Genomic DNA, 23,407 nt, shown 5'->3' with positions numbered 1-23,407 from the left:
CGCAAAAGCTGGATCATTAAAACTACTTATACAGATGGTCATTGTATCTGTTGCAGTCACATAACAGTTAAATGTTTTTCCTCCTTCCACTCTTTATGGCACAGATTTATATCCTTCTGTTACAGAAAGCTCTGACTTGTCAATGAAGATGCCCTGGTGTTCTGATCCTTGAAGGTTTTCTCTTCTGCTTGAAACTGGAGGAGGTGCTCTCCAACCCTCCCTAAAGAAAATCAGCCATTAAACTGACAAAAAAAATGCATGCCTCAGTCTGAAGAAAATTAAGTAGAATTAGTAAAACAAAGAGTATATACTCCATCTTCAGGGAATATTTTAAGCATCTGCGTAGACAAAAATTTTAAACAAAAGTATGCACAATTTTATTTCGTGGGGACGTGTAGGATACTTGGCCATCTGCTGCAAACGTAAGGCTGCCAAATATCACAGATTCACACCTTGAGCCTGAAAATTGAGTTCACATGGCAAATCCATGCATTTCTTGTGGTGTCTGCATTCCACCAGCATTCCCTTTACCTACAACTCAGTTTTACACTTCACTGACTGCTAAGCTGGATTGCTTCACAGTTTCTGAGCGAGCAGAGCCCAATTTTGCAAAGTCCCACTGACTGCCACAGAGCCGCTGGCAGGATACCTGACTGTATGCTTGACAGGTTTTCAGAATTGGGGAACATAAGAAAATCAAAGTATTTAGGAGATCGGGGCCCCTGCTCAAAGCCACTGGCATCAGGAAAACTCATAACATTGTGCAGTTCAGGGAAAATTCCTCCATTCTGAAAAAGTAATCAAAAGGAAAATCCCTAAAGGCTGAACTTTTACAGGCCACCAGCTTATACTATGAAAAAAACCTGAGACTTCCATGAATACCTGACTTAAACGAAACCCTGCCATAATTTTAATTCATATAAATCTGTTCCTTGTGTCTTAATTAGCTGAGAGCATGGGACTTATGTTTCCCCAATTTAAAAAGTATTTAACCACATCAGGACCAAGGCAACAACAGTAAAACAAGGTTTCAAGCAATCTCAGTGGAAGTCTTGCACAGAATCATCACCTTGCCACTGTCTAGAGGGGAGAACTTCATCTGCTAGAGAGTGCAAAAGTCACCATTACAGTTGTTGAGTCTGATGGGAAATATATTTCTAGCACCTAGTGGCAACTGGCAAGATAACAAATATAGAGCGCACTTTTTAAAGTTCAGAAACCTGAATCTAACATTCATGTTGCTTTTCGTAATGTCTCCTCAAATAGAAAAAGGATCTTTAAACTCTTCTATTACTTATTTGGTAGTTAAGCTGAGAAACAGTTTGACTTTTTACCTTTACTAAATTATTTGCTTGTAGAGCTGTCCTGTCAGCAAGCCTGAGCTACCTAGTTCAAAGGTAGACCAGGCAGCATGTCTGAGCTGTGGTCTCTGCTGTACAGACATGTCATATGTGACAAAACCTACATCACCTCTTTTCTTTTACTTTATGTTTTGATACTTTGTAAGGAGTATTTTTCACTGGATGACTTATCTGTCTGGTTATGTCCAGGACATGCTGAATTATTTGCCTTTTCCTGTACGTTTCAACATAAGCTGCAAACAGCATTTCATAGGCCTCAGCTTTTCTTGATCTGTCTTATCTGTAAAATAGGGATAACCCTCACCTGAGTTGAAAATTGTTTTCTAGCAGCACTTACACACCAAAGCCCGCTGCCCTACCTGCCTCTAAAGGGACATGCACAGCATCCCCTGAAATTCTGGGATCTCTTTAATTCCTTCTCCCTTCCAATCTGCTGCCATTATTTAAAAATCATTTCCTCTGAAGGTCTTTAGTTGTTTTGGTTTTTTTAAGCAGATTCCTGCTGGCATACCCGTGTTTGGAGAAGTTCTTTGAAAAGTATCTGTTGTCAATACCACATCATTCATCAGCTCCAAAGCCAAATGGGTTTCTCAGAACTCCTGCTTGTTTAGTCATCTTCCTCTGTAGTTCTCCCAGTGGGACAGAATGAAATGAAATTTAAACTAGGCTTTAAATTATTTAGTCAGAGATAATTGAGTTTGGAAAGTCATACTAGAGAATGATCACCCAGGGAAGTAGCTAAATATGATTGGGGGGGGCGGGGGACAGGAGAAGGGAGCTGATGTGTAATATCAGGTACAGTAAAATCACAAATGTTATCGGTCTTCATAGTAAAAGGCACAAGCTGCTCTTTCATTCTGGTCGTGCAGAAAAGAATTTGCTGCATACTCAAGAACGGCATCCTTTCTCCTCCAAAGGTACTGGGCCCTAAGGGAGCTGAAAAACCTGGTGAACAGATTACCTCATTTTTAAGATGACTACCATTTTCCAAATAAAAGAACAAGTAGAACTCGTATTAACATTATTAACTGTGCATAATACCACGAAGGTCTCCTATCAGGGAAAAAAAGCTAACTAGAACAAAAAGGCCGCATTGATAACACCGCTGCTTTTAACTCAACAGTGACACAGACAGGTTTCCTTAAGGTAAAGGTATTTTCTAGTTTAGCTGTATCTGAATCTACCATGAAACAAGGATCGTTTCTATCCACCTTACGTAATAAACCAGCTTCGGTCACATCCATCCTTATTGTACTCCCCCCTCTCTCTAGCCATCATCGAGCACCATCATTCCCCTGGATTTATCCTGACAGAAGCAGAGCAGTCCCACAACTGCTTTCCTTGGACCAGTATTTCATAATTACCTTTTCAGAAAACCCCAAACCCTGCCCTGACGAGGAAAAAAAAAAAAAAAAAAAAAAAAAAAATCCACTCCAACTGATTAAAAGGACCCAAAACGATGTAGGGGCTGAGGGAAGGTGCTCACTGCTGACACACAGCAGCACCTCTGAGGCAAAAGGATGCTGTTTCGGGCAACTCTCCCACACTGGGCTTTCTGCTGACTGTGCCGTGACGGCTCGGGGCGACCCTTATTAATTTTCCAGGGATGATGGACGGTCTCTCACCAGGTAAGAAAGGGCTACGATTGCAGAGCGACTGCGACAAGCAAAAACGTTCTCCTGCGCGCACACACATGGACGCGACAGAAGTCACCAGGAACGCACCTTCTCGCCTGTGCACCCGCACGCCGAAGCTGCGGCGACCGCTCTCACACGGACAACGTAAATAAACGCGCTTCCATATCCTGCCAGTAATCTTAAGTTTATGGAGTCGGTATGTCTCCCAGAAACCTCCAACTGTACCACCGAGCACAGGGCAGACGCACCGCTCCGCCTTCCGCAGCGCCGGGAGACGCCGCGCCCCGTCCAGCACCCCCTGACGGAGCGAACAGCCCGCCCGCGACTGGCGGGAAACGGGCGGCGCCCCCGCCTCCCACCGCGCCTGCGCGCCCCTGCCCCGTCGCCCCGGCAACGGCGGGACTCGGCATGTCGCTGCCCGAGCCTCTGAGGAGGCGGCTGGGCTCCTTCAGCCGCACCGTCTTCACCGACAGCCATCGCGCCGGCCCGCAGTATCCGGGCGACCGCGCAGGTAAAGCGTAGCGACTCGCCAGCGACAAAAATGGCGGCGGGTGCGGCTGAGGCGGGGGGGCGGTGGTGGAGCTTCCCGGGAAGGAAGATGGCGGCGCCGCCACCCATGACCTGGCGGCCGTGCCCTCCCACCGGCGGCGGCAGCAGCGGGCTGTGCTCGGCCGTCTCCCCGTTCGCCCGAGGCCCCCCCCCGCCGTCCTCGGACGGGAAGGCCGAGGGACCGGCCCGGAGCCCCATCGCTCTCCCCCAGCTCGAGGGAGCGAGCCCGGGAGAAGGCCTCCGAGCTGCGCCGGCGACACGGGTGTCCGCCCGGCGATGGAAGGCAGAGATGCGTTTTAAACGAGGTCCGGTTTCACTGCTAGTCGTGCCGCTGCTCTGTCGCCCCGCACTTCACATGCTGGAGCGCCACAGGCCTCCTCTGCGCTTAAAGCGTTAAACGAGGAACGGTCCCATTTAAAAGCAGGTGTGGAGAACACTCTGTAGCAACCTGTTCAGCTCGGTAAGGAAGTTTGCATAAAATACGGCAGATAAAATTCGTTGTTACTCACTCTGCCAGTGCCAAAATAAAAAGCATAAATCATTTATGGAGAACACAGAACAAACAAAAGAACTGAGCTGTTGTTTTAAGCACACTACTCCTGCACAGTTAGGGCACCAGATGCTTACAGCGTGAAGAGGTGTACCAAGCTAGAGTTAGGCAGCAAAAACTCAAACTCACCATATGCCAGCTTTCTCTTACTTCTTCCAAGTCTATCATAAGGGCTCCTAACTGTTCCTTCATCATCCTTGTGGATGTCCCTTGAATCCCTGGAGGTGTTCAAGGCCAGGTTGGATGAGGCTTTGAGCAACCTGATCTAGGGGAAGGTGTCCCTGCCCATGGCAGGGAGGTTGGAACTAGATGATCTTTAAGGTCCCTTCCAACCCAAACCATTCTATGACTCTATGAAGATATGAGTTCTCATTTTCTGTATGCAGTCATGCCAGTATAGTTATACTGCTAACAATAGTTCCTCATTTCATTTATCAAACACCACTTAAATATTTCTTGACTCCTGGAGTAACTTCTAATTTTAGTCATTTATTTTCTGTTTCCCTATGTGAATATCCAACCCATTGAAACCAATTGCAAATGTACCATTAACTTCTTGGAGATCAGGATTTCTAAAATTAAGTTTATACACGTGTATCTTACTGAGTTGCCCTAGCATCAAAGAATTGGTGATTGCAATACTGTTTGACATTTCCATGAAGTTTAGCAATCCCAGAAAATAAGCTTTAGTTCAGTTTAGAGATAGATGAATGAGAAATGGCTTATATTGCTAAACATGAATCCAAACCCACATTTTTAAAACTTGAACAGAAGTTACAAATACCAACGCTATCATAGAATCATAGAATGGTGTGGGTTGGAAGGGACCTTAAAGATCATCCAGTTCCAATCCCCCTGCCATGGGCAGGGAAATCCTCCACTACACCAGGTTGCCCAAAGCCTCATCTAACCTGGCCTTGAACACTTCCAGGGATGGGGCATCCACAACTTCTCTGGGCAACCTGTTCCAGTGCCTCATCACCCTCAATGTAAAAAATTTCTTCCTTATATCTAATCGAAATCTCCCCTCTTTCAGTTTAAATCCATTGCCCCTTGTCCTATCACTACATGCCCTTGTAAAAAGTCCCTCTCCAGCTTTCCTGTAGGCCCCCTTTAGGTACTGGAAAGCTGCTATAAGATCACCCCGGAGCCTTCTCTTCTCCAGGCTGAACAGCCCCAACTCTCTCAGCCTGTCTTCATAGCAGAGGTGCTCCAGCCTTTGGATCATCTTCGTGGCCCTCGTCTGGACTCGCTCCAGTAGCTCCATGTCCTTCTTATGTTGGGGACTCCAGAGCTGAACACAGTATTCTAGGTGGAGTCTCATGAGAGCTGAGTAGAGGGGCAGAATCACTTCCCTCAACCTGCTGGCCACACTTCTTTTGATACAGCCCAGGATACGACTTGCTTTCTGGGCTGCCAGTGCACATTGCCGGCTCATGTTGAGCTACTCATCCACCAGCACTCCCAAGCCCTTTTCCTCAGGGCTGCTCTCAATCCATTCTCCGCCCAGCCTGTACTTGTGCTTGGGATTGCCCAGACCCACATGCAGGACCTTGCACTTGGCCTTGTTGAACTTCGTGAGGTTCTCACAGGCCCACCTCTCCAGCCTGTCAGGGTCCCTCTGGATGGCATCCCTTCCCTCCAGCGTGTCCACAACACCACACAACTTGGTGTCATCTGCAAACTTGCTGAGGATGCACTCTATCCCGCTGTCCATGTCTCCAACAAAGATGTTAAATAGCACTGGCCCCAGTACCGACCCCTGAGGAACACCACTCGTCACAGGCCTCCACGTGGACATTGAACCGTTGACCACAACTCTTTGAGTGCGACCATCCAGCCAATTCCTTATCCACCGAGTGGTCCATCCATCAAAACCATGTCTTTCCAGTTTAGAGATAAGGATGTTGTGTGGGACAGTATCAAATACTTTGGATAAGTCCAGGTAGATGATGTCAGACGCTCTTCCCCTATCCATCAATACTGTAACCTCATCATAGAAGGCCACCAAATTAGACAGGCTGGATTTGCCCCTAGTGAAGCAATGTTGACTGTCACCAATCACCTCCTTATTGTCTATGTGCCTTAGCATGGTCGCCAGGAGGATCTGCTCCATGATCTTGCCGGGCACAGAGGTGAGACTGATTGGCCTGTAGTTCCCTGGGTCTTCTTTTTTCCCCTTTTTAACGATGGGGGCTATGTTTCCCCTTTTCCAGTCATTGGGAACTTCACCAGATTGCCACGACTTCTGAAATATGATGGATAGTGGCTTAGCAACTTCATCTGCCAGTTCCCTCAGGACCTGTGGATGCACCTCGTCTGGTCCCATGGACTTGTCCACCTTCAGGTTCTTAAGATGGTCTCGGACCTGATCTTCTCCTACAGTGGGCGGTTCTTCATTCTCACAGTCCCTGCCTTTGTCTTCTGTGACTTGGGCTGTGCAGCTGGAACTCTTGCCAGTGAAGACTGAGGCAAAGAAATCATTGAGAACCTCAGCCTTCTCCATATCCCGGGTAGCCAGGTCCCCCGTTTCCTTCCGGAGAGGGCCTACATTTTCCCTAGATCTCTTTTTATCACTGACATATCTATAGAAGTTTTTCTTGTTGCCCTTGATGTCCCTGGCCAGATTTAACTCTATCAGGGCTTTAGCTTTCCTAACCTGATCTCTGGTTGCTCGGACAATCGCTTTGTATTCTTCCCAGGCTACCTGTCCTTGCTTCCACCCCCTATAGGCCTTCTTTTTGTTTCCGAGTTGGTCCAGGAGCTCCTTGTTCATCCATGCAGGCCTCCTGGTGTTCCTACCTGACTTTCTCTTTGTTGGGATGCACCGCTCCTGAGCTTGGAGGAGATGATCCTTGAATATTAACCAGCCTCCTTGTGCCCCTCTTCCCTCCAGGGCCTCGTCCCATTGTCCTAGCGAGGAGATCCCTGAAGAGGCCAAAGTCTGCTCTCCTGAAATCCAGGGTAGTGAGCTTGCTGTGCACCCTCCTTGCTTCTCTAAGTATCTTGAATTCTACCATTTCATGATCACTGCAGCCAAGGCTGTCCTTGAGCGTCACGTTCCCCACCAGCCCTTCATTGTTGATGAGAACGAGGTCCAGCAAAGCACCTCTTCTCGTTGGTTCCTCTGCCACTTGGAGAAGGAAGTTATCATCCATGCATTCCAGGAACCTCCTGGATTGCCTATGCCCTGCTGCGTTGTCCTTCCAACAGATATCAGGATGGTTGAAGTCCGCCATGAGGAACAGGGCTCGTGAACGTGAGGCAGCTCTTATGTGTCTGTAGAGGGCCTCATCCATCCAGTCCTTCTGGTCAGATGGTCTGTAGCAGACCCCTACTACTCCGTCCCCTGTCCCTGCTCTGCCTTTAATCCTAACCCATAAGCTCTCAGTCAGGACCTCATTTGTCCCCAGGTGCAGCTCCATGCACTCTAGCTGGTCCTTGACATAGAGGGCAACTCCTCCTCCTCTTCTCCCCTGCCTATCCTTCCTAAAGAGCCTGTACCCTTCTATTCTGACACTCCAGTCATAGGAGTCATCCCACCACGTCTCCGTGATGCCAATAAGATCATATCCCAACAGGCGCGCACACACTTCTAACTCCTCTTGCTTATTCCCCATGCTGCACGCATTGGCATAAAGGCATTTAAGTTGAGCCCCAGATGAATCTGACTTCCTGGCTGGAGCAGCTGGAATTCCCTTCTTCTGTTCTACAGGTACCTCCAGCATATCTTTATCATTCTTGATATTACCCCCCTCCCCCTTCAAATCTAGTTTAAAGCCCTGTCAGTGAGCCCTGCTAGCTTTTGTGCTAAGACCCTTGTTCCCCTCTGAGAAAAACAAGTCCTATCTGGTGCCAGTAGGCCTGGTGCCATATGACCCATGCCACTGTCAAAGAATCCAAAATTGTGGTGATGACACCAGCCACGGAGCCACTTAATTGATTGAATGGACTTGCTTCTTCCAGTGTTATTGCTCGCAACTGGAAGGATGGATGAAAAGATTACCTGTGCCCTAGATCTTCTTACCAGCTGTCCCAGGGTCCTGAAATCCCTCTTGATTAACCGTGGACTCCGTGTTTCGGTTTCGTCTCCACCCACATGGAAGAGTAGTAAAGGATAGTAGTCTGTGGGCTGTACCAGGCTAGGAAGTTTCCTAGCAATGTCTTTAACCCGGGCTCCAGGGAGGCAGCAGACTTCCCTCAGAGCAGGGTCATGTCAGTGAAACCTTTAACGTACCTAAAACTTTTTCATCATCACAATGGAAGTTAGAACTGTAGGCTTGTCTGTTTTTAAGTAATATGGCCATGAACCATTACATTTTCATCCAATACATACAGGGCAGAAACTTAGTTACTTGTAATTGAATAGTCATATCTTTTTGAAAGATAAGACATGTTTCAGAATTGTATCTCAGTGCTCTCCCAAGTCCTCCTCGTCTTTAAGAGATTCATTTGTTAGAACACCTGGGACAATTTTAGGCAGACAGTGAAACTGTTTTTGAGGTACCTACAGATTTTCATTCCTTTGCAGATATAAGAAAATGTTGATGCTTAAAAATGGGCTTATTAAAAATATATATATATTGGTCATCTTGTACCTTATATTTCAATATAAGGAATCCCTACCTTTAAGGTCTGTCCCAGTTTTGTTCCCAAATCCTCCTCCCTTCCCACCTAGTGTAGTAGCTACCATGAATACTGCTGCAACTGGCATAAAGACTTCTGGAACAGACTGTACCAGGCTGCATGTGGCTGGACTGGAAACAGGGATGCCAGACTGAGATGGAACAAAGACAGGTATGAGAATGGTTGGAAGACATGGAAGTAGAAGACAATGTCAGAAGAGAGGTGGTTTTGAGGCTGGAAGTGAGACAATGTGACTGTTTAGACTAATTTTCAATCTGATATCACCATGGTGACAGATAGGGGCACAGGACTTGAATACTAATCAGCAGGTCACAATGAATACTTCCTAAACTTGCTCAGGTAGTACCAAGCGAAGATGTGCCTACAGACTTCTTTGGGGGAAAACATCAGACTGTTGGTAATTGAAGTAAAGTGGATGCAATATCAGTTAACTAGAATATGGCAGTAAAACTTCACCCATTAAGAATGAATGATTCCCTCAAAAAAAAGGGAAAGCCCTTTTGGAACTTTCCTTGTTTTAAGTCTAATCTTGTAGACACTATTGTTAAATCCTATATATAGAATTTATAGCCTGAGTTTTAGGGTTCAATGTTTGCTTTTCTCTACATTGTATGAGTGCATTTTGTTCCCTCCAGACTGTAAAGGGTAAGTTTTAGTTTGACACTTATTTGAAATTGTTAGCTCTAGAAGAATTACTGGCTTCTTGCAACGTTGCTTCTATCTAAATGTCTGTTTAAATAAAGATTGAAAAATGAAAAGTGAAGTAAGCCACAAGCCACCAGGTAATCAACAATCAGACACTCAGCTTGAACATATGACTGATAGAACTTCCGTATCCTGTGAGCTGAAAGTTGCTTTAATTTCAGGAAATAGTGTAACTAACTCAAGATAGGGTAGAAGTTTTCCTCTGGATATATAAAAAATATTTTTCCTAATGTTTAATTTAACTGGGAAGAGTGTTAATGCCCTTTTTGAAGCTAGGATAGAGCAGTATCTGTCTGTCATATTTATGGACAGGAAGTATGGAACAAACTAGGAGTGATACAGACTTCTTTCTCTCTACAGATGAGATAGTTTCTAGTTTACCGCTGCAGATGTCCCTCTACTTCAACGTTTATTTTTTCCCATTTTGGTGGCTCAGCACAGTTGTCATGCTCCATCTGAAGGTGGGTCCTGAAGGAAAGTGATGGTTTGCAAGTGTAGTATGTTTCTGATCAAAAACCTCCTAGTACTGAGATAGAACTCACTGGAGTTAGAGATTATTAGGGAATTCCTTGAAACTGGAGGCTCAAGAGTATTTGAAAGCTAATAACGACACTGTCAACTTACAGTAGTATACAGTTTCTTCATTTAATCACAAACAGCATGTTATGAAACAGCACAGCAGAAACTTTTACCCTCTTCTTCCTTTTAGTATCCAGTCTTGTCAGATTACTACAAGTTCATCCTGGTCACAGTCATGATCCTAGCCTCTCTAATAGAGGTCATTCGACTCTACCTGGGATACATGGGCAATCTGCAGGAGAAGGTATGTTACCACATAGAATGGTTTGGGTTGGAGGGGACGTTAAAGATCATCTGGTTCCAACCCCCCCGCCATGGGCAGGGACACCTTCCACTAGATCAAGTTGCTCAAAGCCTCATCCAACCTGGCCTTGAACACTTCCAGGGATGGGGCAGCCACAACTCCTCTGGGCAACCTGGTCCAGTGCCTCTCCACCCTCAGAGTGAAGAATTTCTTCTTAGATCTAAATGTACCCTTCTTTCAGTTTCAAGCCATTGCCCCTTGTCTTATCACTACACGCCCTTGCAAAAAGTCCCTCTCCAGCTTTCTTGTAGGCCCCCTTTAGGTACTGGAAGGCTGCTAGGTCTCCCTGGAGCCTTCTCTTCTCCAACTCTCTCAGCCTGTCTGCATAGGAGAGGTGCTCCAGCCCTCAGATCATCTTTGTGGCACTCCTCTGGACGTGCTCCAACAGCTCCATGTCCTTATGTTGGGGGCCCAAGAGCTGAACACAGTTCTCCAGGTGGGGTCTCACAAGAGTAGAGAGGCAGAATCAGAATGGTTAGGGTTGGAAGGGACCTCAAAGATCACCTCCCTCGACCTGCTGGCCATGCTTCTTTTGATGCAGCCCAGGATACGATTGGTTTTCTGGGCTGCCAATGCATTGCTGGCTCATGTTGAGCTACTCATCAACCAATTGCCCAAAGTCCTTCTCCTCAGGGCAGTTCTCAATCCATTCTCTGCCCAGCCTGTACTTGTGCTTGGGATTGCCCCAACCCATGTGCAGAACCTTGCATTTGGCCTTGTTGAACTTCAAAGTATTTGTGCAGGCCCATCTCTCAAGCCTGTCAAGGTCCCTCTGGATGGCATCCCTTCCCTCCAGCGTGTCAATCACACCACACAGCTTGGTGTCATCAGCAAACTTGCTGAGGGTGCACTCAATCCCATTGTCCATGTCACCAACAAAGATGTTAAACAGCACTGACCCCAATACCGACCCCTGAGGAACACCACTCGTCACTGGCATCCACTTGGACATTGAGCCATTGACCACAACTCTGAGTGCGATCATCCAGGCAATTCCTTATCCATCAAGTGGTCCATCTGTCAAACCCATGTCTCTCCAACTTAGAAACAAGGATGTCGTGCAGGACAGTGTGAAATGCTTTGGACAAGTCCAGGTAGATGATGTCAGTTGCTCTTCCCTTATCCACCAATGCTGTAACCCCGTCGTAGGCAGCCACCAAATTTGTCAGGCACAGTTCACCCTTACTGAAACCATGTTGGCTGTTGCAAATCACCTCTGTTTTTCCATGAGCCTTAGCATAGTTTCCAGGAGAATGTGGTCCAGGATCTTGTCAGGCACAGAGGTGAGACTGACTGGCCTCTAGTTCCCTGGGTCTTCCTTTTTTCCCTTTTTAAAAACTGGGGCTATGTTTCCCCTTTTCCAGTCATTGGGAACTTCACCAGACTACCACAACTTCTCCAACGTGACAGATAGTGGCTTAGCAACCTCATCAGGTCCTACGGACTTGTGCACCTTCAGGTTCCTTAGATGCTCTCAAACCTGATCTTCTCCTGCAGTGGGTGGTTCTTCATTCTCACAGTCTCTGCCTTTGCATTCTGCGACTTGGGCAGTGTAGCTGGAGCTCTTGCCAGTGAAGACAAAGGCAAAAAAGTCATTGAGTACCTCAGCCTTCTCCACATCTCTGGTATCCAGATCTCCTGTGTCCTTCCAGAGAGGGCCTACGTTTTCCCTAGTCCTCCTTTTATCACTGACATACCTATAGAAGTTTTTCTTGTTGCCCTTGATGTTCCTGGACAGATTTAATTCTATCAGGGCTTTAGCTTTCCTAACCTGATATTTGGCTGCTCAGTTTCTCTATTCCTCCAGGCTACCTGTCCTTGCTTCCCCCCTCTGTAGGACTTCTTTTTGTGTTTGAGCTAGTCTAGGAGCAGGCCTCCTGGTGTTCCTACCTGACTTTGTTTGTTGGGATGCACTGCTCCTGAGCTTGGAGGAGGTGATCCTTGGATATTAACCAGCTTCCTTGTGCCCCTCTTCCCTCCAGGGCTTTATCCCATGTACATATTAATTTGTGCAGGAGAGCTTTTTGGAGTTTTAACAAAAATGAAATGGTCTACCCTGTCGGGGAAGTCTTCTGGCTGCTGTATGGGTTAAATAGAAGACACCTGTGGTGCTTGTTAAAACAGGTGTGGTGAGTCACATTGGTCAGCTGGAAACCATGTGACCCATGGATGGTTAAAGGTGGGGCACTGCCTCCTGGGAGAGGGGCATTTCCCTCCTGGGTACTGGAGAGGTAGGAGCCCTTAGAGAGTGGTGACTTGGAGCTCTCTGTTGGATAGATTTCTGATTAAGATAACGTTGAGATTAGAACAGCCTTCTGATTGTGGAATACATCGTGATCGCAACGACCGTTTGGTTGCGATTCACTGTGAGAAGATACAGGCAGTTCGTGACATCTGGTGACCCCGACGTGATTCATTGGGACATGAACTGCCTGGACCGCAGGGTGAAGTGCGGTAGAGACAGAGCCCAGTGAAGCTTGAGAGTGGCAGAAGCTGCGGATCGACTTAGACATCTGGAACAAGGTGAGCCGCTGGGAACGGAAAATGGGACAGAACTTTGTAAAAGAAAACCAGACCTTCGTATTCCTTAAATCTGCAATAATGGCTGCGGGGATCGATATAAGCAATGAGGATCTATATAATTTACTTAACTGGGTGGCGGAGCGTGAAGACCTAGCGAATTTCAATACCGCCTTTAGCCTTGAGCTTTGGAAAAAGTTGGGGGATAAGTTACTTTGTGAAACTGTGATTGAGCAAAAGAACCTGACCGACCTGCTGCGTACATGGGGGGCCCTAGACAATATAATTCAAAAGGGGATGGCAGTAGAAGAGGAAGATGAATCAACAGATTATGTATCTCTGGGCGAAGGTTTTGAAGGAGACGATGAACTGTCTGAGGGAGGACTGGCCCTGGACAGTATGGACAGTGAATCTGATATATCTTCACTGTTCACAGAGATTAAGAAAGTTGCGGGGACCATGCAGGGACTCTGCCCCACCCTGCAGGAGGTATTGGAGCGTCCCCCACCCTTTGCCCCAGCAGCTCCCCCTTCCTCCTCGGGATTTGTCATACCTACGGCTCCACCACTTGACCAAGTGACCCCATCCCCGGCAACTTTGTATCCCGCAACATATCTGGCACTGGGGCAAGCAACGCAGCCAATATTGGTACAACAGGCTATGACAATACTGCGAGGAGTGTCCCAACAGCTAGCAGTCATGGTGGAAATGCTGCAGCAGGCTATGACCCCCCCTGCAGTAAGAGAGGTTATAGGAAAGACCTCTAAAGTAAGTGACAGTTCAGCTGGGGAGCTGCCGCCGGTATCTAAGCCAAGGAAAAGGTCACCAAAATCCACCCGTTTAATGGAGCCGGACCCCCTGAAAGCATATCTATCCCCCATAGCACAGCTGAAAGCAGCAGGAAAAATTACCCCACCTGCCATGACAGTTCAACCTCATGACCCAGTACTTTTCTGGAACAAGGTTAAGATGAAGGCAATGGAGGCCGGGGACTGGAATTTGGTTCAAGCTTTGGGGGTACCAGTCAATAATAAAAAAGAATCATCTGTAATGGAAATGGGGGGAGGGCCAAGTGCATTCCCCGTAGAACTGGCCCTCCCAGGTTCTAACCGGCCCAATCAACATTTGGGCTGGTCATGGAAAGTGATACAGGATATGCAGAAGGCGGTAGCACAGTACGGACCGAATTCCCCAGCAGTGACACAATTATTGCGATTACTGAACCTAGAGATACTGGTGCCATATGACTTTCAACATCTGGCTCAAGTCATGTTTCAGCCGGTACAACGCTCCATCTTTATGAGCGTTTGGAGGCAGTTGGCTGATCATCAGGCACTACAGAATATACAACTGCCCCAAGGCGACCCGTGCTATGCTGTCGGCACAGATGTCCTGATGGGAACAGGTCAGGTCTTTAGTAACCCAGCGATTCAGGCGCAATGGCATCCCCAAATTCTGGCACAGGTTAAGCAATTAGGGATGCAGGCACTGATGCGCACCACAGAAATGGCGGAGCCCAAGGCGAGGTATTCCACAATTAAACAAGGGGTCAAGGAACCTTTTCTGCAGTTTATGGAAAGGTTGCAAGGGGCAATAGAAAAACAAATATTTGACAGCAGACTACAGGCCCTGTTAACAAAGCAGTTGGCAAAGGATAATGCCAACGTTGATTGCCAAAGAATTATTGAAGTATTGCCGGGGGACCCCTCCTTAGAGGAAATGGTTATCGCATGCGCCAAAGTCGGGTCCATAGAACATGAGATGACCACACTGGCCACTGCCCTAGCTAAACAGAGATGTTATACTTGTGGGAAAAATAGGTCATCTCGCTAAAAACTGCAGATCAAAGGTTTACACTAACAGCTGGTCAAATCGGAGATATAGAAAAGACAAAACGAAGAGACACGTGTCCTACAGTCCGGAAAAAACCTTTGTGGGAACGTTGCAGCAGCCGCAGGCCGACTGCAGTCCAAAAAAACCTCTGAGGGAATGTTGCAGCAGCCGCAGGCCAATCCAGTAATAGATCAACAGGAAAAACAGCCAGAATGGCCAGGGTGGATGTATCCAACATCACCAGAGCAATGGATATATCCTCCGCCAACGTGGTATAATCAGAAATAAGACTCCCACATGATCCTGGTCCCAAAGGTATTCCACACAGCGGCTGTACATGGAATCGGAATGTTAGAAACCCCTAAGGCAATTAGGTTTTTTTCAAAAAAGAAAGGGGGAATTGTCAGGGAAGTCTTCTGGCTGCTGTATGGGTTAAATAGAAGACACCTGTGGTGCTTGTTAAAACAAGTGTGGTGAGTCACATTGGTCAGCTGGAAACCATGGATGGTTAAAGGTGGGGCACTGCCTCCTGGGAGAGGGGCATTTCCCTCCTGGGTACTGGAGAGGTAGGAGCCCTTAGAGTAGTGACTTGGAGCTCTCTGTTGGATAGATTTCTGATTAAGATAACATTGAGATTAGAACAGCCTTCTGATTGTGAGATACATCATGATCGAAACGAGCATTTGGTTGTGATTCACTGTGAGAAGATAGTCGCAGTTTGCAACACTACCCGTTCATCTAAGAGATTTATGTTGATGAGATGGTTATTTCTCTTAAGGTACAGTCTGCATCTTCCACTCCCTTGGCTTCCACTTACTTTTGTGCATTCCAAGAAGTTTTCCCTCATAAGAGAGCCCTCTTGCTCCCTAAAACTGTTTTGCTGGAAAAAATATGTATGGTAGAAAACCAGTATATGGAAATATTAAGCCACCTCGCTTTGCCATTTCACGTTATGTGCTGGCTTCTTGAAAATTATAAAGTTAATACTGATGCTTTTTCTTCACAAGGTTTTGATGGTGTTGGGTTTTTTCTATCTCCAACTGCCAGTTTTTAATAGGTGGTATCTCCCTATTACAGGTCCCTGAGCTGGCTGGGTTTTGGCTCCTGAGCCTCCTCCTGCAGTTGCCTATAATTCTCTTCTTGCTATTTAATGAGGGTCTGAACATTCAGCCGCTGGAGCGCGCAGTCCACATCATCTTCGCCGTCTTCCTCACCTTCCAAGTCATCGCAGCCTTTGTCACCCTGAAAAGAATGGTGAACAAACTGGCAACTCGCTTCCGCCTTAATGAATTTGACCAGCTGGAGGACCATCCTGTGCCTGATTTTTACAGCCTGGGTGGAGAAGAGGGAGCAGTTTCCATGGCTGGTAGGGGCCCCAGCACTGGCTGGGGATCACGCGCCAAGGGTGTGAGAAGCTAATGGAGGCAGGCCTCATGCTGCTCGAGCTCTTGTTTCTGTTTTGTTGGGTCACTCTTTACCTTTCTATATCAGAGACACAAAAAAAAAAAAAAACAGATCTCACTTAAGAGCCAGTATTAAACCTCAGAGACTGGAGGTCCACTCTGCAAGAGGAAAAAAAAAAATCACAAAAAAGTACACACCAAAAAACCCCTGAAGCCAACTACATAACTGGCTCGAGTGGACTATTTGTGGACTGTTACTGCATAGAGTACCAACAGAGTAAATGTAGTGTTTTTTACCTTTTACAAAGTCACATGGCATTTTTGAAAAACAGAAGCCTTTTTTCCTCATCGTTTGCACAATTGTTTATAATAAATCGTTTATACACATTTTTATTTGTGTTGATGCCAGTTTTCTCTCTATTCTTCTGGATATGTTACACATATTTAATGTCCGATACCTCAGTTAAGCTAAAAACACCCCCACCAACCCCAAACCAACAAAGATACCCAAGAAATATTGAGGCCCAGAAAGAAAAATGATAATATAGTGAACAAAGACTACAGTTTCAGAGATGATCTTCCAGGTAATTCCAGCACTAGAAATTCCTTACTAATAAACTAGGGATGAGATTTTAAAGGTATTCCTTCCTCAAAACTCCTACACTCGTCTTCTTTGGCTTAGCTAGGATTTTAACTATCAAGCCATTCAAACAGGGTGGTGCAATTTTCTCAAACAAAGGATTCAGTAAGTCATCAGTAACAAAATTATAGCCATTAAAAAAAATTGGTTTATATCACTGAAAGGCAAAGCCTGTTTCTCACAAGCCAGGGCATATGCTAGGATTCTCTCATTCCTGTTATTTCTATTAATGTCCAGGCTATCTTTTCCAGTTTCAGTAATGGCTAAGAGTTCACTTTTTCTGTGAAGGAGGGATGGGGATCAAAAGTAAACATTTTATCTGAATCTTTTGGGTCTTCAGCATGGCAAGAGTCATCAGTTTTGAGAGCTAGCACAAACATCCAAACTGCTCAAAGGAATGTAAAGCAGATGGGTCTCACATTGAAAGGGGACAGTATGCTTAAAGCTGTTGCATATTTAAAGCTCATAGAACCTCTAACAAAAACAAGGCATTAGCTTCATTTTATACCAAAACTGTTTGGTGTTTTTTTATCCATGAGTGAACGGAACGATTCATTCTACTAAATTTCCTTTTTCATTTTGTTATTGTAAAGCATATATTATCAGAGTACATACCCCTTTGTTTAAAAACAAACTACTGGCTTAGATTGGCTATTGCACAGAAAAAGAGGATTTCTGTTTCTGTAAGAGAGTCTCTTTAGCAGTTAGTATAAAACATTCAGAGCCTGCAAGACATGGCAAGGTTTAAGCAGAAGTTACATCATTTCAAGAACACTTTTACAGCATTAGAAACTCCCTGTAAAAGCATCCTTAACTGATGCAATGGGAACATTGCACATGTTTTCACGTCAACCACAGTTACGCTACTGGAGAGTGCCAAGGCCAGGGCTGATGAGCTACAGAAGAGACTTGGTAGGATCCATTACAATACCAGATGACAGCATGAAGGGTCCTGACAGGCCAAAGAGAAACATCAAATACCCTGGAGCCTGTTTTCTCCAGCAACTGTGAACTTTTAACTGCAACTGAACTGTAACTCAGATGTCTTAGTGCCTTGGTAGCCACACAGAGCTGCCTCTTCCTGCTCAAACACGATGCCACTAACACCAAAGGCTGCCCTTCCTGGCCAAGAATGTAGAGTGGACCTCAAGGAGCTCATATCTACCACTAAGAAAACCTAGGTGTTACAGAAATACAAGCTAATGATGCAACATGGAAGCTGAGCACTGCTAGTTTTCAATGCCTTCCAGTGTGTGTTCTCTTAAACAAAGTTAAAGGAAAGCAGTATCTTTTCCATATATACAGCAGATCTCTGATTCTGCTCTCAACATTGAGAGGACAAGCACTGGAACAGCTTCAGAGAGACACTGGGCAGTTGCCATCCCTTCTGCTCTGCATGTAGCTTGCCTGTTCCCCTAATTAAAAGCCCACTGTGAGAGATTAGTAGGGAAGTACACATAGCAAGCCAAGCTCTGAGGAGGTAGAGTGATTACCTGTAGTAATCCAATCTCCTGCCTTAACAAGAAAATGCCATATCCTTTGGTTTCTTTCCTGTATGGCCTGCATTTTAAAATTTAGACTCTTTTGTGAGATTAAGAGTGTACTGGGTGGGAAGGTTTTTAATGATAAGTACATCAAATACAACATAAAGCTGATAAAAAGTCAACCATAAACCAATGTGGCAAACAAGGAACTGGCTTCCAGGATTAAGGCCATGAGACTTGATTCAAAATCCTTGCTTTTAGTGATAAGGAAGTCATGCACTTGGAAGATCAAATTACCATGCAAGACAATTATCAGGAGCCAAAGATATAGGAACACACAGCACTCTGCTGGAGAGAGAGGGAACATCAATGAGACAATACAGGAAACAGAATTCGGAGAAACACTGTGAGAAGTAGCGTTGCCTGGAAATGCTTAAGGTAGAAGCCAGTCTGATATAAAGCCTCAGGAACGTATTTGATAAACTCAAGATCTCCACATTCTCTGTAGCCAGGCTTCCTAATAGACCTGCTAGTCTTATTTTTAATTTCATCATTACCTCTTAAGCATTTAATTATGAAGAAAGCATGCAAGCACCTAGAACTCGCATTCAGTGCCTACAGCTGCAGTTTCTCAGTTTCTTCCATTAGTTTCCCACTGCTCATGTACCCAGAGAGCTCAGGAAAACAGAACAACAAATGGAAATTGAAGGGAAGTTTTGGTGCGATTCTCCAAGTTTCACAGGAACCAGTGAGACATCAAACAAGCAGAAAATATTCTAGTCCCTTGTAACAGTCAAATCTCAGACACATAAAAGCAAACTTCAGAACAGAAACTTTTGATAAGCCGGGGCGGGGGCGGGTGGGGAAGAATCAAGTGAAATACATGAGGAGAAGAAAAGGGGAGAAAACACTAGAGAATACTTGCAAAATAAGCATAAACCAGAAAATAAGTGGAAGAACTTTTTAGCATCAAAAGCAAAGCAATAACGGCATTAATGTTTTAAACAAAAACATGGGAAAGCTTGTTTTGTTTTTAACAAAGTTTAGGAATAATTGCCAGAACAGACTGGAAGGTACAGGAGAACTTCAAAGGGGAACAGCAGGAAGGCTCGCAGCCCTTCATGACTCCTCTTCCCCCTGTTGCTCAGATAGCTATGAGCAGATATGTTGTCCCGTAACAGGAAGAATATACTCATTTTGCAGTGCAAAGTATTCACAAGAACAACATGAGAGTTTAAGATTCAGCAAAGCAGATGTTTGGGGAATGAGGGAGTTTGGTTTTCCCCTCCCCCTCAATAGATTAAAACAAAACTGAAAGAAGGGAACTTAAGAACATCAGAAACCAGTGGAAGTTCATTGAGCACCGTCTAGACAGTGTTAAAGACAAGCTGTACAATAGCAGCTTTTTGCCACACTAGGGTCTGTGCAGAGAAACACAAAGCATTGTTCTGATGATCTAGATAACTACTAACAGCTCTTCCTTCACCAGCAGGACCTCTGAATGGCGGAAGTCTATGTACAGAACTCAGTTATTTCACCAAATTTACTGTTAGAAAAGGCCAACAGCCAATTTTAAAAGAAATTATCACCAACATATTTCCTTTATCTGAATAAAGGAAATGAGGAACAGGCATATTATCTTCAAATGCTCTTTTTTAGATGACTAATCAATTTGAAGATGAGTATTTTGTATTCAGGGGCATAGTTGCTGAATTGTTAATACCTGAACTTGGCATATACTCCTTGTCTAAGTTGTAAAGGGATTTTTTTTATTTATTTATTTCAGTAGTGGCAGGACTTCTCAGAAGGGGAAATTAAATTTAGAAGAGGAAGCTTCAATTATGTACCTTACTGAAGCAGATAGAAGATAAGGCACAGATTTGATAAAAAACAGACAATTGATAAAAATGGGGGTACAGCATTAACCTTTCTATACCAACAATGCTCTTTCAGATTGCTGCAAGAATTGCACTCAGAGGAATGAGATCATACACTTCACTCTTACCTTTGTCTCATATAAACTAGATTAGACTTAGTGTTAATCTTTAAGCAGGTAGAATTGGCATCATTACATGATCTAATAAGATAATCAATAGATTACTATTCGATAGCTGTGTAAGGCTGCAGAGATCATTTATTTTGAAAAACAAATTTTGTTTCTCCGGCACAGAGATCAGACAGCAGCAATAAAAGAGGGCTTTGTTCAGTGCTTCAAATAAAGCAAAGATAATAAAGAGGTCTCCTATAGGTGGCAGGGAAAGTTGTATATAAGTGTCAGCTGATAAGACCGAGAAGAATTTATAGCAGAATAAATAGGTTCAAGAAGTGTAACACTGAGGGAAAATGAGTACATTGATGACTGATGCCACTGAAGGAGCCCTTAGGTACATGAAGTAGGGGATTTGTTAAGAGGAAACAAATGTGCTAAGTTACTAGCTTGAAATCTTATAGAAATTCAGAGGAAATGTTATTCCACCAGCTAAGCAGCAGCCTTTGGGACACAGTTTCATATTCATTAAATACATGCAACTTCTGTAGCTTGTTATGAAAAAAATTCCCTTTCTTCTTCAGACAATCCAAGGCTTGAGAGCAATAAAGATACAGTCCCCGTGAAGCACATAGTAGCCCAGAGACATGAGCACAACAGAGCAACCATAAAGAAAAATAGAACAAGTCTGGCAAGCAGCTGCAAGCACAACTATGCTAAGACCTATAGCTTCCCTGGTGAATTTAGGAAGTATTAGTGACATCCTTGAGAGCTGCCTTGAACACCCAGTGTTAGGGAAGCAGTTCCTGAAGTCTGTAAAAGAAGGTGCTATTGTTCTTTAAGGTCTAAAAAGACACTTCTTCATTCACACTTGGTAGACTCATGTTTCTGAGTTAAAAATTCGAAAGTGCTTGAACCCTCTTTAGATACCATGTTCTCAGTTTAATGAGACCATACCATAAACTGAATTCATTCAGGTGGGAAGACCATCAGATACACCTATTCCTAATCACTCATATTGCTAATGCATAATGTTTATAGCAGGCTGGAGCTCTGAACAGAACCTCTTATCCTATGCAGCTACTGGTCTCCAGTTGCATAAAGAGGAACCTACTGCTTGTGTCAATCCAAAATGATTCTTACCAGGATCTCCTATGTGAATTATGGAAGGGATTTTAGTGCCGTGGGAGGTGGCCCTGGAGGGACAAGGGGCCCAGGAAAGTTGGTCCACATTCAAGGAGCACCTTCTCCAAGCTCAGCAGAGGTGCATCCCGACGAAGAACAAGTCGGGCAAAAAGACCAGGAGGCCGGCGTGGATGAGCAAGGAGCTCCTGGACCAACTGAAAATGAAGAGGTTAGCCTACAGAGGGTGGAAGCGGAGACAGATAGCCTGGGAGGAATACAGAGAAGCTGTAAGAGTGACCAGGGATCAAGTGAGGAAGGCTAAAGCCCTGAAGGAATTGAATTTGGCAAGGGATATAAAAAGCAACAAGAAATGCTTCTATAGGTATGTAGGGGACAAAAGGAAGTCCAAAGAGAATGTAGGCCCCCTCCGGAAGGATACTGGTGCTCTGGTTACCCGGGACATAGAGAAGGCTGAGGTACTCAATGAATTTTTTGCCTCAGTCTTCAATGGTAAAGCCTCTTGTCTTACCACCCAAGCTGTGGAAAGAACTAGCAGGGACTGTGAGGATGAACCACCGCCCACTGTACTTGAAGAGCAGGTTCGAGAACATCTGAGGAACTTGAAGGTGCACAAGTCCATGGGACCTGATGAGATCCATCCGCGGGTCCTGAAGGAACTGGCGGATGAAGTTGCCAAGCCACTGGCTATTGTATTCGAGAAGTCGTGGCGGTCTGGCGAGGTCCCCGATGACTGGAAGAGAGGGAACATAACCCCCATTTTTAAAAAGGGGAACAAGGAGGACCCGGGCAACTACAGACCGGTCAGCCTCACCTCTGTGCCTGGCAAGGTCATGGAGCAGATTCTCCTGGGAACCATGCTAAGGCACATGGAGAGCAAGGAGGTGGTGGGTGACAGCCAACATGGCTTCACCAAAGGCAGATCGTGCCTGACCAACTTGGTGGCCTTTTACGATGGGGTGACAGCATCGGTGGACAAGGGTCGACCAATGGATGTCATCTACCTGGACTTGTGCAAAGCTTTTGACACTGTCCCGCACGACATTCTTCTCTCTAAATTAGAGAGTCATGGGTTTGATGGATGGACCACTCGGTGGATAAGGAATTGGCTCAATGGCCACACTCAGAGAGTAGTGGTCAACGGCTCAATGTCCAAGTGGAGACCGGTCACGAGTGGCGTCCCTCAGGGGTCCGTGTTGGGCCCGGCCCTCTTCAACATCTTTGTCGGTGACGTGGACAGTGGCATGGAGTGCACCCTCAGCAAGTTCGCCGATGACACCAAGCTGTGTGGTGCCATCGACACGCTGGAAGGGAGGGATGCCATCCAGAGGGACCTTGACAGGCTGGAGAGGTGGGCCCGTACCAACCTCATGAAGTTTAACCAGGCCAAATGCAAGGTCCTACATCTGGGTCGTGGCAATCCCAGGCATAAATACAGACTGGGTGGTGATTGGATCGAGAGCAGCCCTGAGGAGAAGGACTTGGGAGTACTGGTGGACGAGAAGCTCAATATGAGCCGGCAATGTGCTCTTGCGGCCCAGAAGGCCAACCACGTCCTGGGCTGCATCAAGAGGAGTGTGGCCAGCAGGTCGAGGGAGGTGATTCTCCCCCTCTACTCTGCCCTTGTGAGACCTCACTTGGAGTACTACGTCCAGTTCTGGAGCCCCCAACATAAGAAGGACATGGACCAGTTGGAGAGGGTCCAGAGGAGGGCCACGAAGATGATAAGAGGGCTGGAGCACCTTTCCTATGAGGACAGGCTGAAAGAGTTGGGGCTGTTCAGCCTGGAGAAGAGGAGGCTCCGGGGTGACCTTATAGCGGTCTTCCAGTACCTCAAGGGGGCTACAGGAAAGATGGGGAGAGGCTGTTCAGGAGGGCCAGTTGTGATAGGACAAGGGGTAATGGTTTTAAAATAGAGGGAGGTAGGTTCAGGTTGGATATTAGGAAAAAATTTTTTACTATGAGAGTGGTAGAACACTGGAACAGGTTGCCCAGAGAGGTGGTGGATGCTCCATCCCTGGAGACGTTCAAGGCCAGGTTGGACAAGGCCCTGAGCAACCTGATC

At 45.8% G+C, this 23,407-nt stretch overlaps 1 protein-coding gene across 1 annotated transcript; it reads left to right on the top strand.

Moving 5' to 3' along the window:
- Positions 1-3,406: 3,406 nt before the first annotated feature.
- TMEM17 (transmembrane protein 17) lies at positions 3,407-16,172 on the top strand. Its single transcript, XM_086630865.1, has 5 exons — positions 3,407-3,509; positions 8,581-8,583; positions 9,810-9,910; positions 10,159-10,272; positions 15,763-16,172. The coding sequence occupies exons 1-5, from the start codon at positions 3,407-3,409 to the stop codon at positions 16,102-16,104; spliced, it is 663 nt and encodes a 220-aa protein (XP_086486991.1). The 3' UTR covers positions 16,105-16,172.
- Positions 16,173-23,407: the final 7,235 nt, after the last annotated feature.

The sequence above is a fragment of the Tauraco erythrolophus genome, chromosome 2 (assembly GCF_009769465.1).
Source record: "Tauraco erythrolophus isolate bTauEry1 chromosome 2, bTauEry1.pri, whole genome shotgun sequence".
Classification (NCBI taxonomy): Eukaryota; Metazoa; Chordata; class Aves; order Musophagiformes; family Musophagidae; genus Tauraco; species Tauraco erythrolophus.
This window is presented reverse-complemented; position numbering and strand designations above follow the sequence as displayed.